The sequence below is a fragment of the Hemiscyllium ocellatum genome, chromosome 11, assembly GCF_020745735.1.
Source record: "Hemiscyllium ocellatum isolate sHemOce1 chromosome 11, sHemOce1.pat.X.cur, whole genome shotgun sequence".
In the NCBI taxonomy this organism is placed as follows: Eukaryota; Metazoa; Chordata; class Chondrichthyes; order Orectolobiformes; family Hemiscylliidae; genus Hemiscyllium; species Hemiscyllium ocellatum.
In genome coordinates this window covers 57362402-57375153 of record NC_083411.1, presented here as the reverse complement: position 1 = coordinate 57375153, position 12752 = coordinate 57362402, and the positions used below count along the sequence as shown (strand labels likewise).

The window sequence follows — 12752 nt, the reverse complement described above, 5'->3', positions numbered from 1 at the left end:
ACTCAACCTCCTTTTCAAAGACTCCTGAGCTGAAGCCTCACTCTTCGATTAAAAACTTCCTTAGACCCTTGTTTTGTAGCAAGCCTGTGGACTCTTAATTTAGGTTCTTAACACACCCACTCGAATAGCAAATCACTTACCTTCCCGACCGACTTTGCGCTCCGCCTGAACTTCGCCCAGCTCCCGCCGCTCTCTGCTGCGAAAAGAGAGAGTTGACGTTTTGAGCACAAGCTTTTCATTTCTGATTAAGGGCTTAAGCTCAAAACATCGACTCTACTGCTCCTCAGATGCTGTCTGACCAGCCGTGCTTTTCCAGCGCCACACTTTTTGACTCTAATCTCCAGCATCTGAAGTCCTCACTTTCTCATGTTGGCCCGACCAAGTAATAATTGAAGTTTCCTTCCGTAAAGGACATTAGTGAACCAAAGGGGTGTTTCTAACAATCAACAATGGATTCATTTGAATTCATTAGACTCTTAATTCCAGAGTCTATTGAATTCAAATTATACCATCTGCCGTGGCAGGATTCAAACCTGGATTCCCAAAACATTCCCTGGATCTCTGGATTAACAGTCTACCGATAATACCAGCAGGCCATTGTCTCCCCTAAGGCTAGGCTAAGCTAAGCATGTTTGCAGACAGTGAGGGAGAAAATTCTGATGCCGATGATCATGACATGATGCTGAGTTGCAGCATCTAACATCAAGGCAACTGAGTTACCAGTCAAGAGCAACTGAAAATAACACACTTCTCTTCAAATCGGTATACAATCACCAGGTCAGAATGAGTTGTCAAACCTCCAAAACGATTTATTGATGGTTGGATTATCAATCTTCTTAATTCACATTTTTATTGTTTGTTGGTAACCTCAGTCAATGCAGAAGTTGAACCTGTGTTGTTGGTGCCCTCTCCCCCCCCCCCCCACACCCCCCCCCCCCCCCCCCATTGTAAATCAGCCATCCAGGAGAAAGTGAGGACTACAGATACTGGAAATCAGAGTCAAAACGTGTGGTGCTGGAATCATCTTCCTGTTAAAGAGCTTATGGTCGAAACATCAACTCTCCTGCTCCTCAGATGCTGCCTGACCGGCTGTGCTTTTCCAGCATCACTCTCTTTCGAACCAACCATCCAGCCAACTGAGCCAAAAGAAAACAGTGTGGTGGTGGTGGATAAGCAGGAATATCATAGGGGATAGTGGAGGAGCTGATCATCACAGGAGGAGACTGAAGAGAAACAGAAGGAAAAGGGAGAAAGGTGAAAAGGAACAGAAGGTGAAAAGGGAGAAGGCTAGGAGAGGTGGGGAGGGTATATAATGTAGAGGAGGAGGGTAGAGTGTGAACAAATCAAAGGAAACATTAACGGCCGCATCTTTCTCTTAACTGGCTCATACAGAGGGCTAGTAGAGAATGTGCACTATAATGGGAAGGGTTCAAGATCTCTTCCCGCACAACGCAATTATACCCAACAGAAACAGAAATTGAAGAATATGATTGCACAAGGCCTCATTTGAAGGCTTGGCAATGAAGGGAAGCTTTTGCTACAGATTAAAAGTGAATGAACAATTCCGTGTCTCAAACATAATTTCTCTCAGAGAGAAGCACTTGGGTGCACCAACAGTGACAATGGTGGTGGAGCTGGTGGGAAGCAGAGAGTATTCCACATACAGCCATGCAGGAGCAGTCACAGGTACTTGTATCTGGAAGTTAAGGGCATAGGGATCAGGCTGTTCTGCCACCTGCGGAATTCTAAAAGCAAAGGAATGTGGATGCTGGAAATCTGAAACAAGAACAAAATTTGCCAGAGAAACTCAGCAGGTCAGACAGCTTCTGTGGAGAGAAAGCAGAGTCAACATTTCAGGACCAGTGATCCTTCTTCAGAACTCATTGTTGCTAGGAAAAGATGGGATATACACTGAAGACAGGGATTGGGAGAACGGAGTGAACAACAGGTGGAGATGGAGCCCACACAAAGAGAGAACACTTGTTGGGCAGACAAAGGAATGGATACTGTTGAGCCTGGGCGAAAGAAAAGTTGCTTATGGGGACCATTAGTGAGTGAAAATGGGTTAGCTGCGATGAAAGGAGCCCAAGGTCATCTGGAAACTCTGGTCAGCATCCCATTTCCATTTGGGGTCCCTGCAGTTGTCAGGACTCGATATCAAGTTCAATATTTTTCGGGCCTGAGCACCTTCATCCATGTCATCCCTCCCATTGGTCCTGACCTTGTCAAAACAGTGTTGGGGCATACATAATGGTAAATTCATTGCTTTTGGATCCAATATTCTATCATAATAACAATCTAACTGTTTGAACATAGGACAGAAAACATTTCTTCTGGTATGCACTATCACAAATTTCCATATGTACCAGTTTAGTAAATGATTCATTGTAGGAACAAAACATTGAAAATGATTTGACATAAACCACTGAAACGTGCACCGTCAAGACTACAACAATGTCTCATAAAAGTTCAGGGATATAACTTTGATATTTGTTACAATCTGGGCTACTTCAGACACAATGAGAGGTGTACCAACGCCAAATTAGACAATGGCTGTTTGGCTGCACTTACAAAAAAATTATATAAGAAAACATCATCAATATCAATCCAGATGAATATTGGTCAACAGTAAGAAAAAAGACAATGAATGATTCACAACTGAGGGCATTTTGGAAAGTTATTATCAAAGTCCGGCCTGATGGGATACAAAACGTGCCAGATGTGCTCCAAGGGATTTAGCCAGACAAGGATGAGCCAGGGACCCTCAAGAGGCATGCTTTTCAAACACAAACAGATGCTTGTAGCTGAAGCTCTTTAGTAAACTCTATTGCCTCATTAAACCAGGGGCATATGGGCATAGGGTGAAAAAGGCCCCTGTACAGCTCACTGTGTATTGCTCAGTTCACAACAGAAAAATCGAGAAGACTGTGAGGGTGTATCAGGCATGTCAAAGTCAGCCACAACATCAACAGAAAAAAAATTTCTCTACCCTCACAAGATTCCAATATATCTTTGGTTGAAGCTTGTAACAGATTTACTTACCATCCACGGTGACAATTTTCACCAAGTCACTGAGTAATATTCCAATTTTCCAACCACCAGACATTGGAAGGATTACTCAACTACACCCATGGTAATCACCATAAGTATAAAGTGCATTGTGTACCTGGAGAAAATATCTGAAATTGGATCATACTGCACTGATAAATATCTTATGGACCTAGGATATGTTGGATGTGTACTACATGGGGTCTAAATCATGTGACAGCCTCACCACATTATCCCAGACCCAATATTTTTGCTGAATGAAATGGTTCATACTATTCAGCCATCCGTCATGAAATGAACAACTGGACACCATCTCCATATTGCCATGTCACACTTCATAACAATATGTCGAGGTATGGGCTTTCTATTACCAGCAACAATCACATTAAAAAGCAAGTCAGGACACATTTGCCAAGTCATGAAAAGTCCAATTTCCTGTAAATATGGGATAAACATCTTGAACATTCAGGCAGAATAAAAACAGCACTCATTTGACATCTGGGTGTGGAATTATCTAGTTTGTGAGAGTGGTAAAAGGTTTGAATCATACATCCCATCCAGGGAACATGGTCACCCACAGAAGTACTCAGAAAGTGCAGTGAGCCTTGAACCCAAGGAGTCACAATATCTAATGGAACAATGAGAAAGAGGAATAGAAAATAATTTGGGGAATTGTACAATATTCTAACATTGAGCATTCTGACTGTGCACAGAACACCACCAGAGGTAAACTCAGGGAATGAAAATGTTGAACGCAACCATGAAAATAATCTCCTCTTTAACAAAAGGAAAGTCACCAAAATATCAGTGAGCCAAGAACAGTCAGTTGATAAATCTAGATCACAGGACAGAAAGAAGATCATGAGATCTGGAAGGATTATTAAATTATTGATTCATTATACAACCACTTAAAGTCTTAAACAGTCCAATTCTTAAACTCCTAAGCACAGTGACCTATTTTTGGAGTGATAGTTCTCACAACCAGTCTGAGATATATTTATTTTCATTCATGTATGTTATAGGAATATAGTAATATCATTTTAAGAAGAACATGCTGATGAGCATATAACCTTGATATAATACATGTCACTGACAACTATAGACTTGTTCAGTGTGCAGTACATATTGCGAAGGGAGAGCAGCTATGCTTCCCTGTAACAACTAACCGCGATAACGAATGTGTCTGCTGAGCAATTTTATGACATAATAAACTGAACCGTGGTCCTGTTTCCCAGTCCTATTGTAAGAGTGGATTATCTGAGAATAAACTCAGAATCACAGCAAGATATCAATATGACATGATCACTGCACAACATTAAACAACTGCAAAAAGAAAGGACCAGAACACTAATGCCTTCTTTATTTTTTCATCCTGTGAATTTGATCACCTTTTACAGTTACTGAGTACATGTGAAAACAGCTGATATCACTGAAATACAACCTACCTGTGTCACACATAGAAGGCCAAGCAGATAAAATAACGAACAAACACCAGCTGTCAGAAGAAGGCGCTTTGATTGGACCAATGTAGGGAACTGGTCTTGCAGGGCTGTCATAACTGTTTCTAATGGAAGAAAATGTCAAATGAAGACATTCATTAATAACTTGCACAATGACAGGACAAAACACCACTGGACACACCAAAGCCCTGGAGTAAAAGGTTTCTGCATCCATTTTCTGGCTCTGAGATATGTATTTTTCCCCCTGTTGTATTTTTCCTGTTGCTCTGATGCAGAGGAAAACTGCATCATCGTTATCCTCAAATATCACGTAGGGTGTTTCAACATGAGTGAGTTTCAACATGAGTGAGTTTCAACATGAGTGAATAAATTTGCTGACCATCCTGCTCCCTGTAAGGCAGGTAAATAAAAATCCCTACCTCTTGAACAGCAAGATCTGTCTCAACGAAAAGATAAATTCTAGGCATGAGAGCAAAGAAAAGATATAGAACATTAACATCTGAGATTGAAAATCACCACAATAGCTATTGGGCAGAGGAACATAGAAATTAGGAGCGAGTGGACAATTCAGCCCTTCAAACCCACTCTACCATTTGTCACATTCATGGCTGTTCTTATTGTGGTCGCAATTCCTGCCTGTTTCCCACAGCCCTTTGTCCCATTTTTCATCAAAACATATCTATTTCTTTCTTGAATTTGTTGATTGATTCTGCCTCTTCTGCACTCTGGGGCAGTGAGATCCACAGATTCACAACCCTGTCAGAGAAATAGTTTCTCCTCACCCCAGTTTTGAACCTACTTCCTCTCAGGCTATATCTATGACCTCTTGTTCAAGACTGTCCGACAAGGAGGAATATCTGTTCCACATCTACCTTATCAATCCCCTTGAGCATTTTATGTGTGTCAATCAGATCATCCCTCATTCTTCTGATCTCCAGCGAGTACAAGTCCAACGTATTCAATTGTTCCTCATATGACAGCCCTTTCATCCCTTGAATCAACCTGGAGAACCTCCTCGGAACTGCTTTTAATGCCACCACATCCTTCCTCAACTAAAGAAACCAGAACTGGATACAATACTCCAAGTATGGTCTCACATCATCTCATACAATTGTGACAACATTACTTTTATAAACCAGTTCTTTTGCAATAAATGCCAAGATTCCACTTGCCTTTCTTATTATATGCAGCCCCTACATACCCACTTTCTGTGATTCATACACAAGGACACCCAGATGCCTCTACACTGAGGCACTTTGAATCTGCTTCTGATTTAATTAATAATTTGCTCTTTCATTATTCTTGCCAAAATATGTAACCTCGTACCTATCCACGTTAAATTCCATCTGCCAGATTCTAGTTCATTCTCTAGCTGTGAATTTTGTTTTGTTACATTCTGTCCCTCCCGGCAGCTCATTGATATAGATTGTCATCAGTTGATGTCAGAGGATTGAACCCTGTGCTACTCCAATAGTTACAGTTTGCCAGAAGGACCCATTTATCCCACCCCTCTGCTTTCTGTCAGTCAACCAATCCTCTATCCGAACCAATACTCTACCCCAAACACCCTCCGGTCTAACCTTTTGTATCAGTCTTAATGCAGCACCTTATCAATGTCTTCTAGAGGTCTAGATATAACACATCCACTGTGTCCCCATTATCCAACTTGATAGTTACATCCTCAAAAATTCCAACAATTTTGTCAAGTTCAACTTGTCCTGTATGAAACCATGCTGCCACTGGGGAATTGAGCTTTGTTGTTCCAAGTGGTCAGTTCTCTCCCTTATTATTGACTCCAGCAACTTCCTCATGACCGAGGTCAAACTAATTGATCTACAATTTTCCATGATTTGCCTATCTCTTTTTTCAAATACAGGCTTCACATTAAAGTGTTTCCAAATCACTGCCACCTTTCCAGAATCGAGGAAATTTTGGAATGTAGTAACTAATATATCCACTATCTCTGCTGCCTTAGGGTGCAGGCCATCAGGTCCTGAGGACTAATCTGCCTTTAATCCCATCAGTTTACTTAATACCTGTTCCCTAGTAATTTCACCAAGTTCCTCTATAGTAACTGCAGATTTTGGGAAGAAATTATAATCTTCCACTGCAAAAAGACACAAAATACTGGTTTAGTGCCTCTGCCATTTCTGAGTTTCCCATAATTACCTCACCATTTCCACCCTCTAAAGGGCCACCATTTACTTTCACTACTCTCTTCCTTTTTATATACTTATAGAAGCTTTTGGTGTCAGAGCTTATGGTTTTTGCTAGTTTCCTTTTATTGATCTCCTGATTCTCCAGAGTGTCTCAAACATTTGCAGTATGATATGCCCTAGTTTTTGTCTTTATGTTATCCTCGACCTCCTTGTTAAGCCATGGATTATCTTTTACCTTTCTATAATTCCTTTTCCTCTCAGGAATATACTTTAATTGACAGGTATTTAGTAACTCATTGAATATTTGCCACCATTTTTCAAATGTCCTGCTCCTTTAATATTTTTCCTTAGTCCCCCAGGGCCAACTGCTTTCTCAGGCCTGTATAATGACTTTTGGCCAACATTAAAACTCCTGTATATGACTCTGTCTTCACTCTTGCCATCTGAATTTGAAACTATAGAAGGTTGTGATCACACCTTCCAAGATGATCCTTAACTACATGATCATTTACCAATCCTTCCTCATTACACAATACCAAATGTGAAGCATCCAGTTGGTTCCATGACACGTTGCCATCAGAAAGAATCCCTCAGACACTCTATGAATCTTCCTTCAATACTACCCTTGCCAAGTTGATGAATCCAATCAATATCTATGTACAAATTACCCATAATTTCTGTTGTGGCTGGCTCATAAGCCCTCATTACTGCCTCATTTATACTAAGCCCTATTTGGAAGTATTGTTTTAGAATCTGTAAATTATTCCTACCAAGGGGTTTCTTCCCTTGCCTTTTATTTCCACTCAGATTGATTCAACATCTTGGTTCGTAGTGCCAATATCTTTTCTTAATGCACCTTGATATCTCCCTTAACTAATAAAACAGCTCCACCTCCTGTTCCTACTTGCCTATCCCTTTGGAATACTCATTACCCTAGGACATTTCACTCCCAGTACTGATCTTCCTGCAACCACATTTCAATCATCTTCACCAGGTGATGTGACTGGTCTCTATTTGTGTTGTCAGCTCATCAACTTAACTCTGAATGCTGCATGCTTTTGCTAATAAGTTCTACTGGTTTGTCTTTCTCTTTTAATATTTGCTCATACACTCTCCATCCTTACCTACTAATAACACTGAACCTCATCTCTCTCATTTACTCCAACTCACATTTTGATCTTCTATGATGCCTTCCCTCACATGAGGGAACAATTGCTACAAAGAAATGTTGTGCGTTTGTCCACTAACATCACCAACAGCACTTTTTTGCCCAACACTGTCATAATATCTTCAAAAGAAATGATTTTTTTAAAGTGATGCAATGCCATTTTTACCTAAACCTGCAAACTGTGTGTCAACTCCCAGAGTGAGCAGCATGAAGAAAAATGAAACAGACCATAATGGTGCCCACGGTAACTGTGCAAGGGCCTCTGGGTAGGCAATGAAGACCAAACCGAAACCTGAACAGTGAATAGAATTGAAATGACACAATGAATGTTGCTATTAACTTGTTGTTGACATTCATTTCATTTAATTTATTACAGTTGCCAATATTAGCCAACATTTGCAAAACTATTCATGTCACCAAAGTTATGCGGATATGTGTTTACAATAAAAAACATTAGTTATTATATATTTGTAATACTAATCACTTTCAATTCAGAAATTATAATATTTAGAAGCAGTGAACACTGAGTTCAGAGTGACATTTGCAATCTAAGCAAAAAAAGAATCTCTCTAATATATTGGTGAAACTGGCATTTTAAAGCAGGGAATAATGTTGGAGAGTAAGGAATGGGGAGAAATAATTGAACGGATAATTTAGAGTGTTTCTTAAATGGTTGGGGATTGTAAAGTGTAGTTGTACAAAGAGACCTCAGTCTCCTTGGTGCTAAGTCACTGAGGGTTAACATGTGTGTGCAGCAAGCTATTAGGAAGCCTCATGGAATGTCATCCTTTATTGCAAGAGGATTTGAGTACAGGGATAGTGAAGTCTTGTTTCAGTTGTATAGCAGCTTGGCTAGGCCACACCTGGAAACTGTGCACAGTTTGGTCATTTTTTCTCAGGAAAGATGTCATTGCATAGAAGGAGTGCAACAAACGTTCAGCAGACTTGCTCCTGGAATGGTAGAACTGTCCGATGAAGAAAGATTGGGAAAACTGGGCCTTACTCTCTAGAGTTTCGTAGAATGAGAGGCAATTGCATTGAAACTTACAACGTAGTTAAAGAGAACAACAGAGTAGCTGCAGGTAAGATATTTCCTCTGTCTGCAGAATCTAAAACCAGCGGCCATAATTTAAAACTAAGGGGGATGCCACTGAGGGCCAAGCTGACAAGAAATTAGTTTATTCAGAGTGTTGTGAAACATTGGAATTGTCCAGCACAGAGGGCTGTGGAGGTCAAGATTTGAGTAGATTTAAGATCGAGATTATTATATTTCTGATTCTCAGTGGTGTACAAGGTCAGGGAATGGAATGAGTAAAAAACATTGAAATGTTTGATCCTTCATTATTACATGGATTGTGAGGCAAACTACTCAGACTGAGTGGCCTACCCCTGTTCCTATGTTCCTGCCTCAGTTCAGGCTGTCAAACCACTCAGTGCTCAGACTATTGGAGTAATCAGAATGTGTGAACTGTGTTTTATTGTAACTTTACCTGGTCATTAATTACTTATCACAGCATCATCAACCGATACAAGTGGCTTAGCACAGAACATTTCCATGTTTATTGCTCTTCATATTAAACATTTTTTAAAATGTACCACTGTCAAATTGAATATTTGAGCACATAATATGATCAGTAACTAATCGTCAATAAATAAAAACTGTCTCTGATTCACCTAAAAGCACAATATTATGGAATTCATTCAAAATTTACTTCTTAAATATAAAATGTGGCTCATATGAAATGTAATTCTAAGGTAAATAGCAAATCTTACAGCAGATTATAATGTTAACTGAGTGCTTTTGAAATTTACTATTCTGTGATTATTTCAAAAGCTCACTTTTAAGAGCTAGGGTTCAACCCCGGGCATACCATTGCATTATTCAGCTCCAATCCCTGTCCAGTATAAACCAAACATCATGGCAATGTGTCTTCAGAGCCTGGCTATCAGTTTGGATCTGAGGATTGATTATTGTGTCTGGACACTGGAATCACTGGAATGTTGGGTTGAATCACTTCAGAGAGAACATTAAAGCTGTCTGACCCTTGACAATTTTAACAGCTCTAGTTTACCTGACTGGGCAACCTCTGAAACGGGCTTATCTTGGATGTGAGCCATGTGTCCCAGAATGAAGAAGATGACAAATCCAGCAAACACACTCGTAGCACAATTAACAACACAGACAATGATGGTATCTCTGTAGCAGTTATTGTGGAACTTGTTGTAAGACGACAATGCTACTAAAGTGCCCCAACCCACTGAGATAGAAAAGAAAATTTGAGTCGCAGCATCTTTCCAGACCTGGTAAATACAAAATAGAATAGATGTCTGGAGGGAAATGAAACACAAACATGTACAACAGATAAACGACATTAATGTGAAGATAATGAGAACTCATGTGGTTAATCCATGGTGAACTGAGCAAAGTAGCTCCCTCTGGTCAACAGTAACTCTTCTTAAACAGAACAGTCATCACTACAGTCGATTATTTACAGTTAAATTTCCTCTGGGATATCTGACACAGTTCTTTCTGGTATAATGAACGTTTCATTAACACAAATTACCTGTACCGTGATTGACGACTGGGGATGCTTTTCTAAAGTGCAAAAATTCAAAAAGTATGTTGGCTAGAACATGATTACATCGGCAACACTGTAAGTGCTCCTTGTATTGCGTGATTCTTGCATAGCGCAGGGTCACACGGAACGTGACTATTGCACTATCGAAGACGTGACTGTATACTCTTTCACCAGCCATGGTTTTCAGTGACTGACTCACTTGCAGTATTGTACTGACCATAGTTAATTCCATTCTTTTCGTGAAAGTAACAACAAAGAACACCTTTTACCATAAATAATGATCACTTTCATATTGTAATAATATCACAGTAGCTTAATATCAACAGGAACCAGTAAAATTACACTGTAATTTCTAGGATTATGTAAACAATGGTTAAATGATTTAAATGGAAATCAAAATCCAATTCCTGTCAGAAAAATTAAGCAATAAATAGTGTTCACCATTGTCTATTCACAAAGACTGCTGTATCTTTGGACTGAATACAAAATTCCAGCCATCATTATCCAGTATGCATGAGGACACTGTCAGCTTCACAAATGTGGTATTGCCTAGTCTGCCTATTTGCATTCACTGGGCTCCATGATGTTTCTGTCCTTATGCTGTTGACTGAATCACCTCAGAGATTTGTTTCAAGAAACATGACATTGAAATAGCCTTTTAATGACATGCCAAGCATTTACTTACTGCCAGTCACAATTTCTGGCACTTAAACTACCTACTGGAAGAATGGAATCACAGCTTGGAAGTCACCCACTCAAACTTACACTTCCTTTTCTGTCTCAGTCCTTGCATTATTATATTCCAAGTACGATAATCTGACTGGTTCAAGATATAATCAGTTGCTTTCCAATGTTCACTCCAATGTAGATTTCAGATTTAGACAATATTCTTTCATTTCCATCTCCCACTTCCAGATACTTGCAGCACCAAATATCATTGACATAGAATGGATAAGGACAAGGCTCATCAAGAGTGGCTCTTTCTATTGCCCTGATACAGCAAAATGTGGGTCAGTATTTGCTTTGTAGGTCAATGAGGTATTTCACCTGAAACTCCTAAGTCATTTCCAAGATTTCAGAAAGGAGGAGGCATGAAGGAAGAATTCTATTGCATCCCAATCCCTATCATAATTCCTCATCAATTTCGATCCTCTCGTCCATCATAGCTGATGCCCTGACCTTCTTTCCTGTTAATGGCAGGATGATATAGACCTTAAACTGACTCTTTGAATTCATCACAAGCTTTGTTAAAAATTTCCAAGAATTGAATTAAGGACTCAAAAGCAATACACTGATTTTAAATCAATGATGAAAGTGAGGACTGCAGATGCTGCAGATCAGAGCTGAAAATGTGTTGCTGGAAAAGTGCAGCAGGTCAGGCAGCATCCAACGAGCAGGAGAATTGACGATTCGGGCATGAGCCCTTCTTCAGGAATGTCGATTCTCCTGCTCCTTGGATGCTGCCTGACCTGCTGCGCTTTCCCAGCAACACATTTTCAGTTTAAATCAATGATGACAAGCTAACAAATAACATGTGCTGAGGCACGAATCAATTCAACTAAAAATACTAATGAGACTCAATCATTCATATTGCTGTATTTACCTCAGCATCAGCCAGTCTGGAGAAGTCTGACTGGCTTCCGATGTAGAATTCAATTCCTTTAGAAGCTCCCTCCAGGGTAACCCCTCGGATCAGGAGTATGGTCAGAACCACGTAAGGGAATGTCGCAGTGAAATAAACCACCTGAGCATGGAGAGCACCTTGTTAGATTTTCCTGTATTACTGGTACAACAGAAGAAAATAAAACCTTGAAGCAGTACAAGGCCATGTGGCCCCACCATGCAATAAGATTCTGCCTGATCACCCTGACACTTGCCCTCTCCAGAACCTTTGACTCTCTTGTACATCAACAATTTGTCAAACTCTGCCTTGCATATATTCAATGAACTGACCTCTACTGCTTTCGGAAGAAGAGTATTTGAAAGATTAAAAATTCTACTTCATCTCTACCTCATTTGGAGAACCTTATTTTGTAACTGTGCTCCCTGTTCGAGATTCTCTGAGAAGGTCAAGCTTTCTAAGACCATTCGAAATCTTTGAAGATCATTTCTCGGTCTCCTAAATTCCTGTGAGTACAGGCTCAAACTTATATTTTCAAAAGAATTAATACAAAGACGTTCACTGAACTTTCTCCAATACAAATATACCCCCTAACTAAGGAGACCAAAACAGTAGCTGCTGTACCTTTGTAGCAAGTTTTGCCTACTTTTATACATCATTCACCTTGGAATAAAGACAATATTATCCAACCAAATGGCAAATTAAATGGATTCTCAT

The 12752-nt window shown here is 39.9% G+C and overlaps 1 protein-coding gene across 1 annotated transcript in view; it reads right to left on the bottom strand.

Moving 5' to 3' along the window:
• Window positions 1-12752, bottom strand: part of LOC132820018 (sodium- and chloride-dependent neutral and basic amino acid transporter B(0+)-like) — a 61043-nt gene that overhangs the window by 34256 nt on the left and 14035 nt on the right. Inside the window, exons 6-9 of the mRNA XM_060831944.1 lie at window positions 12018-12158; window positions 9908-10136; window positions 8002-8127; window positions 4494-4612 (exon numbers count right to left, since the gene is read on the bottom strand). Of these exons, the coding sequence (XP_060687927.1) occupies window positions 4494-4612; window positions 8002-8127; window positions 9908-10136; window positions 12018-12158 (615 nt within the window). The remainder of the gene's footprint in view (window positions 1-4493; window positions 4613-8001; window positions 8128-9907; window positions 10137-12017; window positions 12159-12752) is intronic.